Source organism: Neolamprologus multifasciatus, chromosome 5, assembly GCF_963576455.1.
Source record: "Neolamprologus multifasciatus chromosome 5, fNeoMul1.2, whole genome shotgun sequence".
Taxonomy (NCBI): domain Eukaryota; kingdom Metazoa; phylum Chordata; class Actinopteri; order Cichliformes; family Cichlidae; genus Neolamprologus; species Neolamprologus multifasciatus.
In genome coordinates, this window is record NC_140443.1 from 16,882,273 (window position 1) to 16,908,867 (window position 26,595).

The 26,595-nt window shown below is 43.3% G+C and overlaps 1 protein-coding gene and 1 long non-coding RNA gene across 4 annotated transcripts in view; one reads left to right on the forward strand and one right to left on the reverse strand.

Annotated features, from left to right (window-relative positions):
• Nucleotides 1–26,595, reverse strand: part of kaznb (kazrin, periplakin interacting protein b) — a 150,212-nt gene that overhangs the window by 57,293 nt on the left and 66,324 nt on the right. For 2 of the 3 annotated variants that reach the window (XM_085160116.1, XM_085160115.1), the window contains exon 4: nucleotides 25,085–25,292. In XM_085160116.1, coding sequence (XP_085016242.1) covers nucleotides 25,085–25,292 — 208 coding nt within the window. Of the gene's footprint in view, nucleotide 1; nucleotides 263–25,084; nucleotides 25,293–26,595 lie in introns of those variants that run through there. The other variant, XM_085160117.1, reaches the window with a different exon arrangement.
• On the forward strand, nucleotides 12,161–18,525 carry LOC146518339 (uncharacterized). The gene is made up of 2 exons (XR_014874164.1): nucleotides 12,161–14,486; nucleotides 18,203–18,525. It is a non-coding gene; the product is annotated as an uncharacterized LOC146518339 (long non-coding RNA).

Consider the following 26,595-nt stretch of genomic DNA (forward strand, 5'->3'; position numbering starts at 1 on the left):
CCTCCATTTATCCCATCTCCGTGCAATTCCCACGGTATGCAGCTGGGCCGCAGCTTCTCCTCATTCCTCAATACATAGGAAAAATCCATAACTCTCCTTCTTCCTTCACTTTTTATCGTCTGATTTTTGCTATTCCTGCAGCATCAGTTCACTGCTCTGAACATCATAGAAAAGGGATGGGACAGAGATTACCATAGGGATCAGTCTACGCCCTCCCATCATTTACATCCCCCTTCTACCCTCCCTGTTAACTATTATAAAGTACACCCTGCTCCCCCCTCAGATGGTCTTGCCCACCCCCTGCTGGTCTAACCCCACAGATCCTGCGCCACCAACAATCCCGCAGCGGCAGATGGGACATTCCTCTACAGGCCAAATACATTCATACTTTGCTGGCTTACAGCCTTTCTTAAGCCAGGACCTTCACTCTTCAGCAGTGTAATCAGACAGCTAAAGCAGACTGTATTAAAAAGCTAATACCTATAGTGACACAGGGACATATGCAAGGCACAAGACAGACTTGGTCTAATCCTTTGATTTCGTCAGTATTAAAGCACAGCATTCAATCCACTCGGAACATACTGTACTGCAGCAACAATGTCTCCACTTCCTCTAATACCAAGAACATGTTTGAAAATTAGACTCTTGTGGCATAACGGTCATGTTAACAGCCACTTCAGTATCTCATGCCCATGCTGGAGAAATTGAACATTAACAAGCCGTCTCCTCTGAGATAATCTAATGTGTATTGCAGCATAATTGCTCTTGTATTTGTGTTTTATTGCTTTTTTTCTTTGCATTTTTTTCCCCTGAACAAACTCCTACTTAGTTATAAATTTTAAAAAATTACAGTTTGAATGCTTCCATTTACATGTTTACTTGAATTTAAACCCCATTCATCATTTTCAACTCTTCCCAAGGCATACAATTAAAAAAAAACAAAACCTTCAGCTACAAAGTATTAAAATTTCACCAACAAAGACAAATTGTAGATGACTCAATGCAGAGTTTACCTCAACAGCTTTTAGTATTCCGTTCAGTTCAGTTCAAAACTTGTTTTCTACACTAGAAATCTGGACTATTTCCTTTTACACCCATCTCATGTAAAACTTCCAACTCACTTTGATAAAATATAGATAAAAAGTGGATAGAGTCCATGCTTTCTCTCGCCTCGCTTGTCAGAGCATGAACAAAAAGCACATTCGGGCAATTTGCTCCCACATCATTACTCAAAGCTTGATATTGGGTGCTGATTAGCTCACTGGGTCGAGTAGGCAACCGATATACCATAATGTCACTGTAGAGGCCTGGGTTACAATCTGCCCTGAAGTTATTTACTGCAAATCTTCCTCTGTCCTAATACAATAAAGGCTAAAAGCCCCCAAAATATACTGTAAAAGTTACAGCCAACACTGGAGATGGCTGTAACTTGAGCCTGACTAATATAGGTTTTTTTAAGACTGAAACGATAACAATAATTTGTCTTTAAAAAGTAAAATATTTTATTATACTTGTCAAGATTTAGTTTTCTTCCAGTTACACAAACTATATAAACAGATTTCCCAAACATTTGTTACCTGTAGTTATTTATTTAACTCTACTCAGATCAGCTGGTTGTGGTACTGCAGAGCGCCCCCTGCTGGGAGAACTATGCAACATCAACATTCATAATATAATCGAAGGGTGTTTCTCCTGTTCCTCCACTTTACTTACATTTTTAATTATCAGTAATTACAACAGCTGACACCATCGAGAAGCTAATATCACTCCATGGATAAACCGATCAGGCTCCACTGGAAATTAGTCATGCATTTTTAGCTAACGTTGTGTACTGTTGGCACTGTAGGGTAGCATAAACATCCTTTGGATTAAAAAACAAAAAACAGACTGTTATGAGCAACTGAAAAAGTTCGATCATCTCTTGTTTTTTAAAGTTATGTTGCAATACATTCAACATTACTACAGACTGTCATTTGAAACTGCTCCTTAGTGCTTACATCCAATTTTATTTACTTTATTTATGTAACACCAAATCACAACAGCAGTCACCTCAAGGTGCTTTATATTATAAAGGTAAAGATCCTATACAATAATACTGTCACGGTCCTGGGTCAGTGACCCAGTGTTTTGAGTTTCTTGTGCCTCTGAGTTTTTTGTATTATGTTCTTAGTTCTCTTTGTTGTCTCAGCTTATTCTTTAGTGTAGTGTCTTTGTTTGGTTTTCTTGTATTCTGTTTAGTTCTCTGAGTATTTAGTAGCTGCCCTCTGTGTCTCTTTGTTGTTGGTATTGTCTGTGTTTCTTAGTTGCTCTGTCTCCCCTAGTCTAGTTTGCGTCTTCCTGTTTTACTTTGAAGGTCTGTGTCTCATGTGAGTGTATCCTACTTTGCTCCCTGTCTCGTCAGTTCTGATTTCTCCCAGCTGTGCTCTCCTTCTGTGTCTCATTCCCCTCGTTACTTCCCAGTGTATTTAAACCCTGTGTTTCTCTGAGCCAATGTCGCGTCGTCCATCTTGCTGTGTGGATCTCCCTGTGTCTCCCTGTGAGTTTAGTTTGAGTTTCTAGTTTAGTTTACATTGTATAACTTTCTCCTGCCAGCAAATAAAGCTGAGTTCTTTGTGTTTAAACCTCGTGCCTGAGTGTCTGCATTTTGGGTCCAACTCCTGCCTGCCGCACAGCGATTCATGACAAATACAGAGAAAATCCCAACAACAAGCCACTGGGGGAGGAAGCACAAACTTTTTCAGTATTTCCATTTTAACCATTATTTTAATTTCTCTAAACAATTGCATTACATTTGCTACTTCTTGTCTGTATTATAAATTATGTGTTCGATCATATATAACAAAGAGATATTTAAACCTACATGTAACTACCCATTGCTGAAACAGATGTGCTTTTCTGTTCCTGATTTATTTGTTTAATATGTAATGCACGCCCTCTTTGCTGTAAATCAAGGATTCATTTTCTTTGAAAATTCATACCGAAGACAGAATTGCACAGTGACAGTGAGGTTGATAAGCAGCTAATCTAAACACTGTTGGTTTGGTTTGTCTGTAATTACTGCTTTATTCAAACAGCCACAGACGTTGCAATGATAATTTAAAAATGGAAAAAAATAAAAGTTAACTACTGTAATTTGAAGTTTCGCTCCAGAATGTGACCACACTTTTAAAGGAATCAAACAGAGATCTATACAACAAGATTTCATGTTCATAAAAACACACTCAGCCAATCTTGCCTCCTAGGGTTTCTGTCAGCTACACGAGGAAAGACAGGAGCGTGTCTGGAGGAAAGTGACAATTAGTTCTCCCTCCACAGCTTGTCACCTGACAGTCTGCTCATTCACAGCCCGGTGGAAGAGCCTCTCCAGCTGCTCATTCAAACCAATTAAGGTCTGGAGGTGTATTACCACACAGTCATTACCTGTCTCTCACAGTGCTCTGCTGCTCTTCAGATTGCAGTTCACTGGTCTGTTGAAAGCCTCAAAGTTTTACCCATTTATGTCATCTTGTCTGTTTCATAATCTCTGTTTGTCTCCCTCTCTTTCTCTCTCTCACAGCAAGAAAACAGTGACAGCAGCCCAAAATATTCTCCCATCAGCAGACCTATGTAAAATAGCATCTGTGCCTGTAAACAATTATAAATCAGTTTGGACATATGTTACAGCTTAAGCTATAGTCAGCACGTAGACAAGAAGAATTCAAGAGGAATATGCTCGTGAAACTCGTGAGAATTAGAAATTTGGAAATGGACGGCAGTGCCAAAAACAAAACAAAGCAATGCACAGACATCAAAACTTCCATGAAATCACAACACTGACAAAATACTTGCTTCTCGACAACTTCCCTCTGTTGCTGGCACTGAACAATGAAACAAAGCACTCAGACGTTGCAGTGCAAAGGGCTGAAGTCTTGTCACAGACATTACATGTGTTTATACGGACTTGCTTTTTCTGTCCAAACAGTTTATTCATGTGAGATGGATGACATATTTGGAACAACCCAAATTCCCACATTCCCTCTTGCAAAACATTGCGCAAGCCATCTAACCATAAACTTTTAAGAAGGGAGCGGTAATTTTGAAGTGCATTTTGACTCAGCTCTGGGATGGTTGGAATTCCCCATATGACATTAACGGTGGTGGGAAACAGAAAGAGACTATTTCACCACAATAGCTTCAGGCAGCAGAAACTATTTTCACAAGAACACCTTATGATCATTTCCGTTTAAAAAAAAGAACCATAATCAGCATTACATCCCACTGTAAGTCTATTAAAGTGAAACCGGCCTTAATAATTACAGTACAGGTCTCCCGCTCACAGTTAGCTTTTCATTTATTTATAAAGGCAGCACAGTGTGAATAGAAATCACTTAAATCCCTACTGGGCTTGTGTTAACTTGTTGAAAGGTCAAAATGCGACTAATAGGAAAAAGTTGCATCGATTTAACAGGAATTGACGGTCACTTGAGCTGAATACTGAATATCAGGACCTCTAATTGAGTCCACATGGAGCAGCCAGCAAGCCTCATTGGTCATGTTGTTTGGGGTGTTCAGACATTTTTTTTTCTGTTTATATGCACTATTTATCTCATTTATCTTACTCTACTTGTAACATGAACATGTTACAGATGTTTAAACCCTTTGCTATCCTACAGCTTTTTGAAACTAACAGAGACAGATATCTTGAGTCACCCACCATTTCCTTATATTCTGCTTCCAGACTTTGTTGCAATTTTTAAAAACTGGTCTTGAGTAAAAGTTGTCCAAGCTTCTTGGAGGTTTTTAAAAGTTTTTTTGTTACATTGTAATTACATTTTCACTCGTTTTCAGTCCAGTCCTTGTACCTTAACATTTCTATAGGATTTTTAAAATTAGTTTGTTAAGCCACTTAACACAAAAAATGGATGTGTTGCATGTACAAATAACAGAAACCTTAGCAAAGAACCAAAGTAGTATTTTTGCATGCACAGGGTGACTACCAATGACCTATTAGCCAAAACACTTGTCATATCTCAGCATAGTGTGCAGTATGTCCTTTAAACATTTGTGGACCCTGGACAAGTGGAGGACCAAAGAAGAAGTGGCAAGCCTAAAAAACTACCAGCAAATGAAGAGTATCTGAAAGTCATGTAGTTTATAATTAGGGAAATAAATTCAGCAGCAACCTGAAACAGGACAACAGAAATTAATCTGGCCTTTCAGTGCTATCCATCTACTATTCACCAAAGCCTAATCAGAAATGGCTTCAATTAGGGGTTAAAGTGTTCCAGAAAGATCTCCAATGGAGTTCCAGTACCTTCAGTTAACGAGCAATTAAATCTTATAGGCAGGCTACTATTGGATGATTGAATTTTCCATGTGCTATAACCTGACAGTGCTTCCAGTGACAGCATGGAGATACTTTCTCACTATGAGAATAATAATGACATCCTATGATCTGCTTACACCTTCAACACATTCCCTCTTTACTTCTCATCTCTGTGATACGTTCATGGTGCAGATGTAAATAAAGTTGCAATCACAGTACCTAAGCATCTAGCTAGAGCTACGGAAGAGGAACAAGAATAAAATGACAAAATGTGTCTGATAGCTAATGCAAAGTTGCTGCATTTCCCAATGCAATGTGCAACACTGAAAAATGGAGAAAGATGTAAGAAATGAGACAAGAAAAGGAAGATTAGACTATTTTTAAAGAGAAGGATTGCTCAGCAAGTGACGTTTTATAAACTGGAAACTTCAAAGCTTACATGGAATGTCCTCATTCATTTTATGGTTTTTAAATGAATATTCGATCAATGCATGATTTGTTGCTGAATTATGTTTTTGTGAAGTGTCTTGCAAAACCAACAAAAGTACACTTTTTTGTATTATTTAGATGCTGCATGAAATTGTACTCAGCACTTTCCAGTTTAGTGACGCTGCACTGGCTAGTTTGCAGTACTGTGGTGAAGTGTACAGTTATGCAGTGCCTTTCAATGTAAGGTTACAGAGCATACAGGCTGATTAGATTCACTCACTGAATTGCAGCTTTTATACTGTACTAGCTTTATGGTGTCTAGGGGTTGGAAGTCAACCATGCAGCTCATTAAACACCTGCTTACATCTTATTGAATTCAGCTAAATCCTCAAAGCTCAGTAAATGTCAAAGCAGCAGCACAGGTCAGCTGATTACAGCCGTACACACAGAAAACGATAACGATATGTATTGCGAAATAACCTTTTCTCGATAAAAAAAAAGAAGAACAGCCAATCCAAATTAACGAGCCGAACCAATCACAGCCGCAGCGTCACGTCAGGTGACTTGTTACGTACAGCACAAGTGCCAAGCCGCACATGTGTATTTGTTTGGGTAATGGAGGAAATGAGTGTGCTGACTAGAGAAAAATCAACTGAGAGCGTGACAGAAGGTTACCGAAGAGAAAACAGATAATGGTTCCAATGCCGGAGAAATTGTCGAACGGAAGAGCCACAGAAGTTCCGTAGTGTGAAGGTATTTCGGCTATTTCAAGTCTGACAAAAAACAGAGTAGCGCGCACTGTAAATTGTGCCGAAAGCAAGTCTGGAAATATAATAAATCGCTTTCTGACAGGAAGCGCTAATTTGTCATTCGGCTTTTGTCAGACTAAAGTAACTGTTAAAACTGTTTGAAAAGCTAAGCTATACAACAAGGAGAGATTGAGAATTTCCTTTTAGTTCTCAGTTTATTTGATATTGACAAAAGTTAGTCAATTTTGCCTGTTCTTCTGTAAAACAAACTAAGATTTATTTTTAGAAATAATATTTTGTTTCTAAGTGGAATTGACAATTTAGTAGTCTATTTTGTTTGTTCTATTTTGAAACTTAAACGCTTTAGCGGCTGCCTTTTGTGTAGTTTGCAATATTTGCCTTTATTTATCTGAAAAAGTGTTCCTTAAGTACATCTACCCTGTTGAACTTATTATGGGAAATAAATATTTAAATCAAAACAAGCTGCTGATTATTTCACATTTTACTTGTGAGCAATGGCACATTTAAATCTTACAAATATAGTTATTTGGCTTATATCATGATATATATCGTTATCGCCTGAAATGAAAAAAACATATCGTGATATGAAAAAATCTTATATTGCCCAGCTCTAGGCTCTTATATAGAGCTTTCCTGATCTACCTGAGCACTACCTGACTTACTGTAGTCATCAGGTAATTTTAGCAGGATGCATATAGTTCTCAGGTAGCGGCTCATGTGACATCAAAGAAAGAGTTTCATGCTGAAAATGAAAATGTTGTTCAGGTAACCCCTGAATGTAATTAGCTAACAGCAGTGTGACAGAAATGGTCTGGGCTCTTTTCTCTCTTTCTGGAACAGCAGTCATGTTTAACACACCTGTAAATTACTCCCACAGCCCTGTGAGTCCTCCCGCTCTGCACTAATAACGCCATAATGATGCCACTGTTAGTACAGTGCTGAGGCAGTGTGCTTTATGGACTGACCTCAAAATCAATTCGGCAGCACACAGGATCTAATAATGGAGCTAAGCCTGAAACTACCTCTCCTCTCCTCTCCTCTCCTCTCCTCTCCTCTCCTATTTATTGTCTTGTCTCTCCTTATCTCTTGTTTTCTGCCTGTAGTTTCAGGACCTCACGGTGGACAATAAATTATACACATCCCAGCTCCTCTGCTTCAGTCCAGTCTTTTGACAAAGCATTGGATGTTGTGCAGCCCTGTGGCACGCATTAACCTCATAAAGCGAAAGTAATAGAACCTGTCTTAGCTGCCACATAATACCCATGAAAAACAAAACAAAACAAAAACAACCCCTTCTAGCCCAACGACCTCAAGTAGGCCCACAGGAAAATGTGACTCATTTAAAACAGTAAAACATACAGGTATGGTAGGTCCCTTCTGACTGACTGTTTAATGCTGTAAAATAAAATGATTGTGTTTTGTTCTCGCTGGATATTAGTTGGAAGTAGGGAGGGCTTGCAGAATGGATGGAACAGTGGCATACTTGGAGGTTTAGGAGCACATTCCCGGACAGAGAGAGTAGCTGAGTCTCTTGCTGCGGTTAATTAGGGGGAGTCTGTGGGAAACCCCTGAATCTGAAACATTCTTCCAAAAAAACCCACTTCACTTCAAGTGATGGTGGCCACGCTGAATAGAACTCGTTGTTTCGTGGCCAGAGCAGAAAACTCCATCACATATGTCCATTTGTCAGCATTGCCATCCTCAACATGAGAGGACCAGTACCAGAGAGTGGGTGTGATAATAGCACCAGATGACAGAAGACAGAATAGTTGAAGTCCAACGATGCTTAGAGAAGCAATCTTAAGATTTAGCGTGTCTCTGTGAAATGACTAGTCATAAAGAGTATTACTCAGACTTAAAAAACAGAACTTGGTTAAAGTCTGAGAAAATCTCCTCAATGGGGTTATCTTTGCGTGGGCTTAGAGACTTTTATAAGGAAGGCATTAAAACTGAAAGCTTGAAAGAAACGGTTGCAGGGGTAAACTGGCATGCCTGGGAACGCTGGCAAACGGGGACTTTGGCATGAGTTGTGAGACTCTTTTGATTGGTGCTTATAATACTTTGTTTGGAAGTACAGGATCAGTTGGTTACTATGCTGCCCTTGATTTGCTTTGTGTAAGGGTTTCAGAAAGAGGAGGACCTAAACGTTGGACACAGGAGACAGAGCGGAAATCCAAAATCCATTTCTTTAATCCAGGCAGAGGTCATACACTTGGAGGCAGTAAGCATAAACAAACAATTCCAGCGAGGCGCTGGGATGAGACAAACTGCAAAAATGGTCCAAAAAGTCACACTCAAAGACCTCAATGGGAACATAAGGAAACAAAAAAACAAACAAAAAAGAACAGGCAAAAAATGAGTAGTATTGAAATTGTTGGTAACCTTGACTGTAAAAAAACATAAGAGGATGTAACCAGCGAGAAGTGAGTGGTTCAGCTTGTTAATGCAAATATCTAATCATCCAATCACTGAACATGCCATGGTTGTGGGTTTTACATGGATTTCTGTAACTGCTGATCTCCTTTAGTTTCCCACACAACCATCTCAAGGGCTCATAGACACTGATGAGAAAGAAACTATCCAGTGAGCAGGAGTTCTCTTGGTGAAAATATCTTTCCGATGCTAGAGGAGAATGGCCAGACGACAGTGAGGGGGCAACAGTAATTCATCAATGCAATCAAGGTATGCAGAAGAGCATCTCTGAATGCATAACACAGTGAAAACTTGAAAGCGATGGCCTACAGCAGCACAAGACCACACCATGTGCTGCTCTTGTCGGCTAAAAACAGGACTTGAGGCTACAGTCAGCAAAAACACACCAAAATTGGAAAATAGAAGAATGCTGCCTGGATTAATGAGTCTTGGACTTCGCTGTGACATTTGGATGGTAGTTGACAGAAACATCATGAAAGCATAGAGCCTGTCTTGCATCAACAGCTCAGACTGCTAAAGTCACATCATGGATGTGCAGCTAACAAATCTCGAGCAACTATGTGATGCTATCATGTCGACAAAGACCAAAATTAGAAGAAGAATTAAGGCAGTTCTGAAGACAAAAGGGGGTCCAACCTGGTACTAACAAGATGAACCTCTTGAAGTGGCTGGTGAGTGTATACACACTGATTTATTGGCTAATTCAGAACAGATATGCTATGAAGGAGCTATGCTAACTACTGAGCCACCATGAGCGCAACAACCTGAAAAATGAACACAGTAAATATCCACCAGGCACGTATTTAAATAAAAAACAAAACTTTTAAATAAAAACATCAAACTCGAGAATGTCCGATCACAGGAGAAAATTACAAACCGCCAAGTGAGTGGTTTGTAATATGTGAGCGCATGCAGCCTGAAGTCATATAGAAGAAACTGTCCTATTGCTATGCATGAAACCTGAAATGATGTCAATACAATGATGAGTCTAAGTCAGCAATATCCTGATTAGAACATTAATGCAGCTTTCTAAATTCTGGTTTACCCTAATAATCTAAATGGAGACTAGATATGGCAAAGCTTGAAAGAAATGCTGAATAGAATAAAAAAAAACTGCTGATTGTTTAATTTCTATTTTCACTGCAATTTGCATAATTCAGGATCAAACGGCCCACAGCAGTTTCACTGAGTAGCCTTTGTAAAGCTTTGTAGTCAATTGAGAATGATAATTCCATCATCTGAAATAGATTAGCAGGCTTAATTTTGGTTTGTTTATATTAAAGATGCAGATGTATCCTAATCTGAAGAGTAAATAATGTAATTCTATGCATACAGGAGATTAGCACGTGGTTATTTCTGATCCCTTTATGTGGAAAATTGAGTTGGCTTTCTCTATAAAGCATCTATTTTTCAATCTCTTAGACAATTGATCTGCTTGCCAGGTGTGTGTAACTTTTAAAGGTCTTGTGATAAAGATGCCTCTTTGCTTACAATAAGCAATAATAATAACAATAAGCTACAAGAGAAGAAGTGCACTGTCGCCTGGAATATTGATGGAGCACATATGGTTTGAGGTCAAATTTAGCAAGACACTTATTTCAAACAATAATCAGATTTGCAGGAATGCATATACACACGCCTGGCAACAGAGGCACACTGTTTTGTTTTTCTATGTGCCTGGGAACACGGGCTACGGTAATTGGCGACCTGATAAATATTTGTGTAGGACCTCCTCAGCAGGAGAAAACATAGAGGCATGCTTTCAACACTAATGCCTTCAGGCTGCAAACCAAAAATAATTCAGGGATGGAGCCCACTTACATGCCTGGTATCAACATTTCAGGGGGCCTGGAGATATGATGATGATGGTGATGCATCAACAGAAACATGTAACGTTTGTTGCTTTGTAATAACTCCCTACAGATATATTTTTTTAAACCTTCAAAGAGAATTTGTCCAATTAAACTGCACAACTAAGAAATGTTTACTACAGAAATGTTTACTACAAATAAGTGAAAGTAAAGGAATATAAAGTAAAAACAAAGTGTGATTATGAGGACTGGAAGGCAGATTCAAAAAGAGCAGTGTTCCTCCAGAAACAGAAGCAGATAAAGTTTCTTTCAAACTCTAACGCCAGGCTTTGTCAGACATGTGTAATCTCATTTGTGAAATCAGTGTTTTCCCTAATGATACATTCAAAGACAGAACTTATTCATTTTAGAGTAATTGGAAACAACCTGAGCAGCGGCGCTCAGTGGATTCCCCGTAGAAACTAAACAGTGAGGTGTGCTGCAGTGTGAGCCATCTGTTGTAGCCTGGGAGAAAAGGTGTGTAGATGCAACACAGAACACAAATTACAACTACTACATGCACAAAACTCTCTCTTATGAGGTTTTTTTTTTTGTTACATTCTCAAATATAAAAAAGTACTTTCTGAGAGCAAATAAATTACATCTCAAAAGTGATTGTTTTGCATGACGATGGGGAAGATGGACTAAATTATGGCAGAATTGCATGTGAAAGAAATCCCAAAAGATGTGGTGAGTTTTATGAGTAATTTACAAAACAAAGACATGCATTTTGTTGGCATGAAAAATCTGCACAATTATCAGTGAACTGTGTGTCATTTGTGTGCGGACTTTATGTCCTCATTATAATTTGGGGCTTGAGAAAGGAAATCCTAGAAATACAAATGCAACAGGATTTGTAATCTCTTACATTCGGTCCTGTCACTGGACTCTTTTTGTATATATTGACGGTTCCTTTTTAGAAACATTATTATTATTTCTACACCCGCTGGCTCTAAAGCGACTGTGTTAGGGTCTTTGGGTACCAGTGATGTAACTGCATGTGAATGCAAGCGTCTGCACTGAATTTACTTTACAGTACAACAACTACACATGTAAATGGCCTGTATTTGTATAGCGCTTTACTAGTCCCTAAGGACCCCAAAGCGCTTTACACATCCAGTCATCCACCCATTTACACACACATTCACACACTGGTGATGTAGCCACAGCCACCCTGGGGCGCACTGACGGAGGCAAGGCTGGCGCCACCGGGCCCTCTGACCACCACCAGTAGGCAACGGGTGAAGTGTCTTGCCCAAGGACACAACGACCGAGACTGTCCGGGGCTCGAACCGTCAAACTTCCGATTACAAAGCGAACTCCCAACTCTTGAGCCACGATTGCCCCCAGACTTTAAGTGGACTTTAAAGACGTTTAAAGTTGTTTTTATGCTTGCTGCGTCGCTTGTGTGGCACGACGATTTTCACATCATATCCTGTGTTGCGAGAAACAGTTTTTGTGGCATGTCGACTGGTTGTGCACCTCTTGGGTTTTGTAACTTGCCATTTTGCACTGCCAGTGCTGTTTTTTTGCCACCATTTTATTGATAATCCCACACAGAAGCTCAGAGACAAACTGACACACAGAAGGAGATGTTCTAGCTGTTTGAAAACTTGAGTTTGTGAAACAAACACTTGACAAAGTCTTGGCTTCCGGTTTTCTCCTACTTTTCAGCACATTTGACATGATAATGTCTGAGTGGTGACACCTGTTATTCAGGAGAATACTGCAGCAGCCACCTGAGCCTTAACCGTCATTGTAAATACAAGTGACTGTTAGGTGAGGTTGTGAGATCCAGTCCAGGGATGCCCCTTTGTTTTCAGTGAGCTCTGTTGCCAGATGGAGGCAGTGTCCAAAGATGTGGTACCACCGGTCTGTGGGCCACTCTTGCTTTTTTTTTTTTTTTTGCTGTTGATGGTTAAATCTGATGGTGAAGTGAGACCAAGTGTTAGAAACTATGAAAAGTGTCCACTACAGCTGCTGTGTCTGCATTTCATGTTTTATTTTTTGATCTTTGAAGTTTGTTTTTTTATCCCATTCCTCTTGAACTCAGCTTGTCCTCTATTCGGGCCAACTGGTCCAACAGTCAACATTCAGCAGACGTTTATGTGCTCTGCTTCCAGCAACTACCAGTCGGGACCTCAGAGGACTGCACAGGAGACTTCTCCCGACTCTGTCTGACCAGAATCGTGTACTCTGATGGAAACACATGCTGGACTGTACAACCAGCTTTATGACTCTGACAAGGATGCAAAAACAAGAAAGAAATCAGGAAGCTCTCACATGAAGAAGGCTTCAAACTAGCACATACCTAGCTTGGTAAACCGCATACCACAACTGATTTCACAATGAAATCATTATTAGGATATTATTACTTAAATGTAAGGAAACAACTGGAAATGCTCCTCACACTTTTTAAAGTCCAAGTTATTCTATTTAAATGATGGCTTTGTCCATTTTCAGGTAAGCTATCATGCAAGAAAAAGAAAACAGGTAAACATTTATATTCAGAAATGCTACAAAGTGGAAAAAACTAAAGAAAATCAAATTACTTATCATTAATTTTCAGTTGCTGCTCAGTGAACTGCCTAATTATTTGAGCTATAATCCAAACACAGCTTTATGGAGTACTTTTGCAGCTGACTTGAGAAACTCCTACGTTACAAATTTAGAATAATAAAGGATTCATGTAAAAGTTTGATTTTAAACTCCTCATATAATTTCATGTTTACACAAGAGACGCGATAATGACATGAGTTGAAGACGTACACATCCTTTGCATTGCCATTTATGGATCCTGTGCGTGTTTAACAGCGCTCAGCATTGTCCCGATGTTCAGGATGTCTTCAGCTCATCAATCTTGTCAGAGGCCTGCATGAAGCAGATGATTCGGAGAAGCAGAAAAGTGTTCTGCTTATCCTCTGCTCTGCTGGAACGTCACGCTTTGCATCCTCTGGATATGAGAAGGGAGGGGGTCTGCACTTCCTCACAACTTATTTTCCTCCAAGCCAAGTCCATTCTCTTCTGGGAATGGATTTAAACTGCAACCAAGGCAACAATATGTACCAGCAGCAATAAAAAGTCTCCGCTGCTAAAGCAATGAGGCATTTTAATAGGATGAGCTGAGACTGTTGTGGAAGCAACCAGGCTTTACTCGTCTCTTGCTGTCTGCATCTTTCTTTCTTTCTTTCTGAGAGTTTCAATTGTTTGAAGTTTGGACTCGCCAGGGATTTGAATGATTTAAGGTGAAAACGAAAGGCTAGATGTGCAGAGTGGAGGCACGGAGGAGGCAGAGGTGCCGGGTTCTTTAAGCCTGATCATTATCTGTGCCTCCTGTTGTGAGGCAGCCACAACAGTTTTGAAACACCGCACTTGGGAGAATCAGTCTGTCTGAGCTCTTTTCCTTTTTGTTGTATGAAGTTCAGTGAATCTCTTTCAATCATTGGCCCAGCGTGTCATTAATGGAGACGCACACCCTCACAGTCCCCCTCACAGTCCCCTATGCCAGGCTTTGGTCAAACACCTGTACCGATTTTTAAGCCTCATCCTTCCTCCAAATACTCTGTCTTCTTCTACCTAGAACAGATTTAAGGAAATCCTCTTAAGAGAACTGCTTGCTGCAGGTTTCCCCATCTCTGATACTCTCCAGATGCACATGGTACAGATGGAGCATCTACAAGGCCCATAAAACACAACCAGGTGTTATGTGGAGGCTGTGTGCACGCCGGGGTGGTGACATGAAGGACCCAAAATGCAGACTCAGGAAACCAAAGGTGAACTTAAATACAACTTTAATGTTAAACTAAAAAAAACAACAAAACTGAGTAACCAAAACTAAACTTACACGAACAGACTGAAAAACCACACAGCTAAATAAACGGTAGATCGCGACAATGACAAACTGAAACACAGGGCTTAAATACATAGAGGGAGCAATCAGGGAATGGACAACAGGAGGGAAACACAGCTGGGGCAAATCAGATCTGACGAGACAAGGAAGCGTAAACTGAACACACTGAGATAAGACCGAAACCTTCAAAGTAAAACAGGAAACACAAAACACAGACTGAACAAAAGACACAGACTCACATACAGGCACTACAACAGAAGGAACAGAGACGTGGAACCAGGGCAGACACAGACTGGACACGGGGATACAGCAGACAGGGGAGACAGCAACCAAGGATTACACAGAGACAAACCATAAGACATGACTCACGAAAACCCCAAAAACTAGAAATTATAAATAATATAATAAACTCAAAAGCCCTGGGTCAATGACCCAGGCATCCTAACAGTATCCCCCCCTAAAGGGCTGGCTCCCAGACAGCCCAACCCGAAACACCAAAACAAAAAACAACCCAACCAGGGTGGGCGGCGGGGGAACAGGATGGAGGGACCGAAATGAAACAAACACACGGAGCCAGAGACAAAAAAATACAGGGAGCAAAAGCCCAAAACAGAACAAAACAACAGCACTGCGGCCCAGCAACAGTCCAAAAGAAAACAGACAAAAAGCCCATGAAAGGCGCAGAGGCCCAGGTACCAGTCTCGAAAAGGTTCAGGAGGCCGGCCCGGAGGCTGACGGCACAACAGTCCAAACCCGGGCAGTTCAGGGGGGCGGCCCGGAGGCAGGCGGCCCAAGAGCCAAGAGGACAGTTCAGGGGGCCGGGCAGGCGGGAGGCACCGGCGGCGACGGAGCAGGTCAGGAGGCCGTCCGGGCGGGAGGCACCGGCGGCGACGGAGCAGGTCAGGAGGCCGTCCGGGCGGGAGGCACCGGCGGCGACGGAGCAGGTCAGGAGGCCGTCCGGGCGGGAGGCACCGGCGGCGACGGAGCAGGTCAGGAGGCCGTCCGCGACGGCAATGATGTCCAGTCATCGGCCCGGAAAGTGGCCGAACAGGCCGGACAGGACGTGCAGGACGAACAGGCCGGACAGGACAAACAGGCCGGACAGGACGTGCAGGACGGGCAGGACGAACAGGCCGGACAGGACGGGCAGGACGGGCAGGCCGGACAGGACGGGCAGGACGGGCAGGACGGGCAGGCCGGACAGGACGAGCAGGCCGGACAGGACGGGCAGGACGAGCAGGCCGGACTGGACCTGACGGCATGGGGACCTCAGGCGCAGACGAAGATAGACGGAGTGAGGCAGGACCAGGCGGCGCCGAGGGCGAAGACACGGAGGCCGGACCAGGCGACGCAGAGGCTGAAGCTGAACCTGGACCAGGCGAGGGCGAAGACTCGGAGGCCGGACCAGGCGAGGGCGGAGACTCGGAGGCCGGACCAGGCGAGGGCGGAGACTCGGAGGCCGGACCAGGCGAGGGCGAAGCTGCAGGGAACGGCGTGGGAGCCGCAGGTGGTGGCGCTGCAGGCGACGCAGGTCGCTGGACGGGCCCCTCGGACCCTCCAGCGGGAACAGGAGGCAGGACGGGCCCCTCGGACCCTCCAGCGGGAACAGGCGGCTGAAGCGGTCCCTCGGACCCTCCAGCGGGAACAGGAGGCTGGACGGGCCCCTCGGACCCTCCAGCGGGAACAGGCAGCTGAAGCGGTCCCTCGGACCCTCCAGCGGAAGCAGGAGGCTGGACGGGCCCCTCGGACCCTCCAGCGGGAACAGGCAGCTGAAGCGGTCCCTCGGACCCTCCAGCGGGAACAGGAGGCTGGACGGGCCCCTCGGACCCTCCAGCGGGAACAGGCAGCTGAAGCGGTCCCTCGGACCCTCCAGCGGGAACAGGAGGCTGGACGGGCCCCTCGGACCCACCAGCGGGAACAGGCAGCTGAAGCGGTCCCTCGGACCCTCCAGCGGAGGCAGGAGGCTGGACGGGCCCCTCGGACCCTCCAGCGGGAACAGGCGGCTGAAGCGGTCCCTCGGACCCTCCAGCGGAGGCAGGAGGCTGGACGGGCCCCTCGGACCCTCCAGCGGGAACAGGCGGCTGAAGCGGTCCCTCGGACCCTCCAGCGGAGGCAGGAGGCTGGACGGGCCCCTCGGACCCTCCAGCGGGAACAGGCGGCTGAAGCGGTCCCTCGGACCCTCCAGCGGAAGCAGGAGGCTGGACGGGCCCCTCGGACCCTCCAGCGGGAACAGGCAGCTGAAGCAGTCCCTCGGACCCTCCAGCGGAGGCAGGAGGCTGGACGGGCCCCTCGGACCCTCCAGCGGAGACAGAAAGCTGAACGGGCCACTCAGCCCCTCCAGTGGAGACTGAGGACGGCTGGAGCGGTTCTCCAGAACCCCCAGCGGGACCAACAGATGAAGTGGGTGTGATGTTAGAATGTCCAGAGTCAGAATGCTCAAATGGAGCATGCAATAAACAGTCACCGTCTTCCCCGACAGGAGGTTGCTCAACCGTCCTGGAGTGGCGGCGGCCTGAGCGCCGTTTCCTTCGGGATGAGGAAACAGGAACCGGTGGAGAAAAGGAGACCTCCTCCTCATCCTCTGACCACATAGCCGCCAGGAAGAAGGCAGGCGAACGAGGACCCGGCTGGTGTGGGGAGGGAGAGGAAGTCCGTGGCAGTATTGAGACGGGTGGAGAGTGTGTGTTGTCCTGGGGCAGCGGTTGGGAAGATGTAGTGAGTGAGAGAGCAAGCTCACCAGCCTTGACTTGCTCTCTCCAGGCAGTAATGGTGTCATCCAACTTAGTGTCCTTCGCAAACTGAGAGAGCTGAGGGTTATGATGAATGAGGGCATCTACTGCACTTAGCCCAACTGCCATAGTCCGTAAATCCTGTGCCTGGGCAATGCGGTCGAGCAGACTCACCATCCGCCTCATCTCGCCGTTGAACTCCGAGGGAAAAGAGTCTGCGGGGTCCATGTTCTGGTCGCGATCTTCTGTTATGTGGAGGCTGTGTGCACGCCGGGGTGGTGACATGAAGGACCCAAAATGCAGACTCAGGAAACCAAAGGTGAACTTAAATACAACTTTAATGTTAAACTAAAAAAACAACAAAACTGAGTAACCAAAACTAAACTTACACGAACAGACTGAAAAACCACACAGCTAAATAAACGGTAGATCGCGACAATGACAAACTGAAACACAGGGCTTAAATACATAGAGGGAGCAATCAGGGAATGGACAACAGGAGCTGGGGCAAATCAGAACTGACGAGACAAGGAAGCGTAAACTGAACACACTGAGATAAGACAGAAACCTTCAAAGTAAAACAGGAAACACAAAACACAGACTGAACAAAAGACACAGACTCACATACAGGCACTACAACAGAAGGAACAGAGACGTGGAACCAGGGCAGACACAGACTGGACACGGGGATACAGCAGACAGGGGAGACAGCAACCAAGGATTACACAGAGACAAACCATAAGACATGACTCACGAAAACCCCAAAAACTAGAAATTATAAATAATATAATAAACTCAAAAGCCCTGGGTCAATGACCCAGGCATCCTAACACCAGGAAGTAATACTTAATTCCCTCCCCTGACATGTGATGGTGATAAACACAAGATAGTCACTGAAGTTATGCAGAGTTCTCATTTTCAGCAGTTTCCTTTCTGGATGAAAACTCTGCAAAGTACTTTTATGATGAGGGGGCCCCATGTGAGGGAAACTGGCAGGAAAGTATCAATGATAACAGTGAGGAATATCCTCATTAGTCAGTCCCTCTCTCCCGACTCCCCTGCTAATAAAAGCCACATTCACAACGTGCTTCTAACCTGAACCGTGACATAAGACAGGAAATCTATATTAAAATGCCATTTTCCTTAAAAAAAAAAAAAATTCATCTGGGAAAAAAGACTGTTTGGAACTTGTGGAAAAGAATCAGTTAAATAAGCACTTTAGCCTTCATGGATATAATTAGCATATGGAGACATATCAGTCTCACTGACAGGAATAATATCTTCTCAGAGGCAGAGTGTCACACCGGAAAGCAATTCAGTGCTTCGTGTCATGGTTAAAGTACTCCTCAGTTCTCCTTGAAATGGCTTTCACTGACTTGCTATGTGAAGTTTCATTCAGATAAAGCTGGCCTGGAAAATTTAAGTGCTGAGGAATGTCTGTTTGAGATGTACCCTCTCTGAGAGTTGCCTTTTTTTTTGCAGTTCCCTTTTCTGGCTCTGCTCCACTGCCTCACTGCCTGTAGACTTCTCTGCCCACCTTTTTGCAGGCTCATTCGCTTCAAGGTGGCAGTTTACACAACATGGGCCGCACGGTGACAGCGCTGCGGCCATCTGGCGCCCCACAGTGAAGGAACGGCATCACCAGCTGGTGTCCGGGGGCAGCAGTTCTGTCACCTTTGCTAATAGACCCATAAGACATGTTGAGGTCAGCTGTCATCTGCCACCTCTGACCTTTTTACAAACACTGCAATGTGAAATAGGTAATGTTCTCCTGGTGAACCACACACTAAGTAAGATTTCAAAGAAACTGAAACAATCCAAGCCCCTTATGGACATGAAAGTGGATATGTGGCGCTCATCTCTCCTTCCTGCTCTCTGCGTAGCTAAATTCCAAAGTGGAAACTCTTGCACAAGCAAAAGTCCACCAGGCTTCTGTTCCCACTGACAGTCTGCACTGCTCTGTCAGTTCATTACTGGGGCTTGCATTCCATTACAAAGCAAAACAAATAACCACAGAGTCATTATTTATTTAAAGCCATTACCTCCATAGAACAAAGCCCGCCAGTTCCAGTAAGTACTTCTAAGCTCTATTCAGTTGTTAAGCACAGACACTCAAATGTATTTGAAAACAAAATAAACACTGAATGCAAACAGGACCTTAATGATAAAATAACTAAACTGCAAACACTGTAAAGACTTTAAGTTCTGGTTTCACATTTGATTGCCTTTCCATGACCTTGTTCCAGGTCGTTTTGCACACTAACAGGTTTCATTTCTTAGTTTTCCCAGCTATTTATTATGTGTTGAAGTTTTGGATCATGCATGAAAAAAATCTTAATTTGAAGATAATCAGTTTACCAACATTTAAGAGGTTGTAGTAAGAGGAGCTCTTGCTGCAGTGTTAAAACAGTACCTCTGTGCCCGACAGCATCACTGTTGTCTGCATCTCTAACTAACAGCAGAACCACCCACTAATGCTGCTGTTTCCACCTGCTGTTGGAGTCCCTTCTATTCCACAATTACTTCTTTTTGTAGGAAGACTTGTGTGGAAGAGTAGGAGAGAGGGAAAATGTTAGGGAAGTGACGGGCTGCTTCTCCGGGGCTATTGTTTGGACACAGTTTCTCTCACACTGCATTGACCACAGGCGGGGTGTGGCTGAGAGAGCGTAGGCAGGGAATAAAGAAAGGGCTGGGGGGTGTTCGGGTAGTGGTAAATACAGGGGGAAGCTTACATTGCATTGCATACTTGCTCTGATGCAGACAGCAAACAGGAAGGCGGGTGGTCCAGAGAGCGTTACAGGGAAATAGCTGGGGTGAATGGGATTTTGCTGCTGTAGTTTGGCACTGTGTTCCCAGCCCCGCTCTTCTGGTGGATGAAGTAATGAGAGACCTAGGCATCTAACAAACTCAGGCCAGATGGGGAGAGGATTCTTTTCTACAATTACTCTGCAGCAGAGAGCATTAGAGCCAGTTCAGCTCCTCCTCTTTGGAGAAAAGATAATCGCGGGGTCTTTTAGTGAATACTTAATCAGCATGCATGCCTTGCAGTACACTGTGTAAAGTTGTACTGCCACTCTCCTCAATCTCAGAATATATTATTTTGGTATGCAGCATGGGAGCTTTATTAGAAATGCTAAGATGGAAGACTATCTGATTCTGAAAGTATTAGTATTTAAACTTTACTTTTAACTACACTCACTCAGCACTTTATTGGGTACACCTGTTTAGACAAGCTGGTTTCAGAAATTGTTAATCTACTGTATTTTCCCACATGACCATCTCTTAAGTTTTTACAGGGAATGGTCTGAAAAGGGAAAATATCTAGTGTGCTGCAGTTCTCTAGGTGAAAATGTCTTGTTGATACCAGTGTATGCAGAGGAACATGTCTAAATCTGCATCACATTCAACCTTGAAACAGCAGCAAAAGACCAAACTGGGTGACACTCCTGCCAGCTAAGAACAAGAACCCGAGGGTACAATTAATTAAGGCCTGACCAGGATTGGACAATAGACGAGTGGAAAAATGTTTCCTGGTCTGTTGAGCCTCATTTCTGCTGCAACATTCAGATTTCAGGGTCAGAATTTGGCGTTAACAACATGAAAGCCTGGTTCCATCGTGCCTTGTATACATGGTTCAGGGGAGATTCACATGATAGATGTGCATCCAACAAATCTGCAGCAACTGTGTGATGCTCTGATGCCATCATGGACGAAAATCTTTGAGGAACTTTTCAAGCACCTTGTTGACTTTGTGCCATGAAGAATTAAGGCAGAAGGCAAAAGGAGGTGCACGTAGAAAAAGGAATTTAGAACTGATGGCCTATTTCAAACAAGAAGGAAGTTGCTTATCACTCTTATTACTACAACAACATTTATCTTCAAGTGTTTAAATCTATTTCTAAAAATCAATTTTGCCTTTTGTGTGGTGGGTTGTTTTTATACTATGCCACTGGAGCAGCAAACCTGAACAAAGTGCAAGGACCAGAGCAGTAACAAATTCAGAGCTCCTTAATAGTTACCACATTCACCCCAAATTGATCATAAATTCGAAGGTTAACTTATTTAAACTGCCAAACGGTTCATTAGGTCTCGCTTAGCTTCCACTTGCTGTTGGCAGTAGAATTTTAAGCTTTTCTACAAGCTCTGAATTTTTCTCACTGAAAGGTCAAATTTAACTCCATTTTCGTTGCTGTTGACCTCTTTCCTTGTGTGTTTAATTTTGTGTCAGCGAGTCAGGTCTTTATAAATGCAACATCGTCCTCCCCAAAAACCTTGACATGTTCAAACTGAAAGTCATCAAATGTTCTGTTTGTTCAGTTACTTTCACTTTCATAACCTTCATAATGTTCATCACCTTCATCACCGTGAATGTCTGAAATAACTCACTTTGTAAAAGCATTGTCCTAACTATTCTCTTTCCACAATGACCAACTGTGATACTCAAGGGCAAATGACAACTGATAGACAATACCCACATCAGTGCTCTCTCCCTTTGTGTTATTGTCCTCTGCTCATTAAAGCAGCCAAAGGTCATCCATACTCTCCGAGCTGTATGACACACTAACAGCTGCCTTATGGTTGTGTTTTACAGGCTTATGGATTTCAATTGGCAGATTCTCATGAGTCCACGATGTGCACTTTCTCACCCACTGACAGCAAGGCGCTTATATAAATAATGTAAAACCCCATAAGGGTTACCTAACATTGATTTTAGAGGACAGGATATTTTCATAGCGCTTCTGGTCCCTGAGACAAACTGAGAGGAAGATGAATATGTCTTTTTTCCAAACAGCTCAGTGGAACATAGATACAGCAGCAATGTAGTTGATTGTTTAGGGATGTTAAACAAGGTCTTGACATCAACTGGGTCTATCAAGAGAGAGGCTCAATAGGATTTCATTGTCCTGGCAATGAATACATTAATGTCAGCAGCCTGAACAGAATGATAAAGGTCATGTCTGATAGCCAGTCATAGACCTTTCCGTTGAATGCTTATATTGTACTCTTAAATGCCGGTAAATAAAGAAAATCTTCTAAAGAGGGTAAGTGTAAAAATTATACAAAATGTTTATTAGCAAAAGCAAATAACAAAGTTAATCCTGGATCTCTGTGAACAGACTGAAAGTTTTGGTTCATTTAATGCTTTGCTCCTTGTGGTTAGCTCAGTTAGAAGGACTCCACAATGGACTCCAAGGCCATCAGGAACACCAGGCTGAAGTGCTGTGTTTATGGGCTTATTGGATGTCTGTCAGAGATGCTGCTGTAGCTCCACAGGGAGTTGAAACACAGCAGAAATTCTGGCATTTGGCACAGTGTAATATATTTACAGGAAGTCAGTTCATGCATATTTAAAAAAAAAAAAAACACACACACAAAAAAACTCTGCTTTGATCCTGCACAGGGCACGGCCAACAAACGGGCAAGCGAACAGCCTGGCCTGGAGAGGGATACACACCTAAAGAACATTTAATCTCACTAAGCCACTGGATGATGGTGCTGGCTCATCACACCCCAAACCGCCTAAACTTAAGAACTTACAAAAACATGTTTAAGCCAAGCGGTTCTCAGTGTGGGTGTGTTTAGTTTAATCAGTCACCTGACTGCAAGCCTGGCCTCTGGGAACAGGAAGTATGACATCACCACCCTGACATTCAGGAATGTGGGAATGTCAGGCTGCCTGTTAACACTGAGAGGGAGTCAGAACAGCAAGCTGGATGAACACAACATGTATAACTCACTGCAGCAGCCACACAGATGAAACACTCCGACTGGGCTTGAACTGACATTTATCGCAAAAAACAAACAAACAAACAAACTATAAATGCAGCATATATAATACTTCAAATTATATAGAAGAATAGATTAAATGACTGCGCCATAGTAATTTTCAGGATTTGTGAAGCCACTCTGCTGCTCGTGGTTTGGCCATCTGATAAGCATTAATCTGTTACTCAGATTAATCTGTTTGGATCTTATATCATTTTCCCATTGGTAGTTGAACCATCACGCTCCAGCATCGGCTGAATTTCGAAGAAAAGAGGAGAATCTGCCATGTAGTCCCTGCACCTGATGCTGTGCTCAACTCATAAGACTTATAGGTCAAGAAAATCTTACCAACTGTAGCTGGCAATGCAAAAAACTCACTTTTAAATATGTTTTTTGAATAATAAAGTGCTTTGTTCATATTTTTTTTTCTTTTATACTCTCTGTGTACCGGGTGGATTGAAAAATATATCTATTAGGCAGCAGCTGAGGGCTAAATCAGCTGGCTGAATAATCTCTGTTATGTTCTCTAATTTGCATATTGTAACATTTCTTTTAATGGAAATGGAGTTTTTTGTTATAAATTGTTTGCATTGGAGAAAAAGGAGCAGCAGCAACAACTGCAGCTGTATCTTTCTCTAATAACTGTCAGCTTATTATTACCATTTTCTCAGTGTGTACTTCTTCTTTTACAGCATGCCCACAATGAATGACTACAATGGTTTCGCTTCCATTAAGTTGTGGGATTTGTAACACAAGTATTAGCAAAACCTTTTAGTCCTTTGTAACGTATATCTTGTCTTCATTCATTAGATCTTTTCCTGCTTGGGTAGTCTCTTGTATATCTTTTAAAGTGCATTTAATAGCCACTGTGGCTGGGTATGATAAGATCTCAAAAACATACAGGCTCCCAGATGCATTCAATTTGAATGCAGAACAAAAACACCAAAAGGTGAAAGGTCATTTTTTTCTGTTGCTCTCTTTTTCAGCAAGCCAAATTTTCTGTGCATGCAGTGAATGTAAAATATTATTTGTTAAGTTCGGAAACTTTTGAAAGTTTCTCACCAAATTATCTGGATAGCTGACACAAGTATTTGCTGTTCTGTTAATGCATTCAAGGCAACAGGAAAACAAAAATTCCCCTTTTATTCTTGTTCCTGTCAAACTCCATAAAAATGATCATTAATGAATCCAAGATGTCGGCGATATAAAAGTAACTAACTCGAATACGTCGTAACGAGGCTTAATTAGACCCAGAACACGGTCTCACACTAGATAAAAATTTCCTGTCAGACATTATTAGTCATGGAATAACTAAATATAAAACAGCGCTTTAGCCAAGTTATTACTTTAAGCAACACGAGAGATATCAATAAGTGTAACAAGAAGCCAAGAGAAACTATTTTAAGAGCAGGAAGCCTCAATGAGCAGTCCCATGAAAACTTCTCTTTAACTTCTCGTTTGTCATTCATTACATCTTTTTCCCAGCTAAGTGGCAGTGCCATGGTGTCACCACCCTCCTTCAGAGATGCTGGCATGCAGTTTCTGGGCATGAAGCACAGTTTCTCCTCATAGACTCGGGAAGAGTGCGGAGAAGGAGCCAGAGCTGGAGGGAGTGCAGCCCCAGAGGAGCCCAGCTGCTGCCTGGGAAACCAAACCCTGAGCAACTCTGGCCCACGCTCTCTAACCCCAACCCCTCCCTGCCATTTAATAACAACACTCAGTCGTTCTCTCTTTCTCTCTTTTCTTTCAAGCTGCTGACTTTTCTCATGCTGAGTTTGGGGAAAAATAAGTCAATGGAGGAACGGTGGGATGATATTAGTCACTCCGCTGCACATTCTTAGAATACTTCCCACTGCTGATTTCAAAACACTCACACATGTTCCTGTTCTCGCTCTCTCACACACACAGAGGCACGAGATTACATGTGAGTGTGCACACATTCAGGCACTCACCCCGGTAGTGAAGGCTGTCATCGTGGTGGTTGTGCTGGTGGTGGTTCTCCAAGCCAGGGGGGCTGCTGGCACCCAGCTCTGCCAGTCTACGGCTGGTGGCGGAGAGCTCGGAGCGCAGGTTGGTCACTTCCTGGCTGGCAGACTGGATGGCCCCATCAATCCTCTGTGCCAGCTGTTTGTTGTCTTCCATCATTTTAAGGATTTTCCCCTGAGGACCAAATCCACACAGAGCAGCATGGTGTAAAGAGAAGCATTACAGGAGGTGAAGTTAAGACTCTTTCCTCCTCCGCCACCTCTTATCACCCTCTTCTTCTTCTTCTCCTACTCCACCTGTGCTTTTTCTCTCACAGTGTACTTCGCACATAAAAAAAAAGCCAGCAGTACAGGGATGATGTCTACCTGTTACTGCATAAAGAATGTGTCCAAGCACTACAGAGTCAGAGAAAGCATGTGTGTGCGAGAGGAGAGAGTGAGCGCGGGAGAAAGAGGGATAGAGAGAAACCAAAGAGAGCAGGAAGAGAAAGAAAAAAAGGCAGGGGAGAAAAAGATGCAGCCCAGCAGGCGGAGGGGAAAGTGAATGCTCCCGCAGAGGAGAATGTGCTGTGAGCAGCTGCTCTCAGAGAGGACCCTGCACACACTGAGATGACATGCAGCCTTTTAAATGGACTGTACCATGTGCAGGAGGACTAGGGGAGATGGTGGGGGTGCAGTTGGACTGAGCTGCTCTCCAGTAACTCTCTAAACACAGAGCATGGTGTGTACCCCACACCCTGTGGAGTCTGTAAGGAGTGAGCAATTGGGTTTGTAATAGGGGGGAAAAGTACAGATTGTTTTTCTCTCCTTCTTCCTCTCTCTGTATCCCCACACTCAAAGCTTGCCAGCAGTATTGAGCCCTTTGACAAGCACTTGTCAAGCCCTCTATATCTTTTCACTTGGCCTCCTTTGCTCACACACCCGCTGTCTTTTTGTCTCTCCGACCCCCCCTCCATTCCTTTATATATTCTTCTCTTTGTCCTGGGAAAGTTCACCCCCACATCGGTGGAAGAGGAAGGGGGCTGGCACAAGGCACCCAAGGGGAAAACATTTCAACATTCAGAACAAACTTAGTAGAGGACGGAGGAACAGCCCTCTAACGGGCTACACGGTAAGAGAGGAGGCCTGGAGAATTACAATGGAGTTGTGGCGGGAACACAGTAAAGTTTCACATCTTTGATCAAAAGCAGTTTGGAGAATTATATTTCGGCTTATCAGCAAGCACAGGAAATAAACGCGGTGGCATTGTTTCTTATCTGTACAGCTGTAAAACTCCATCACGCATCTAAAAGGTTAGAGATGGGTTAGGCTGTGCATCTTAACTTAAAACAATCTGGGATATTGCTGAGCCGTCACAACTAAAGATCTGCATTTGACATTTTCATTTACCAAGTAAGAAAACACATCCTGTCTGGCACGAAACAGAGGCTGATGAGCAATACATCACTGAGATGCTGTCATCCGAGGCTCAGGTGATA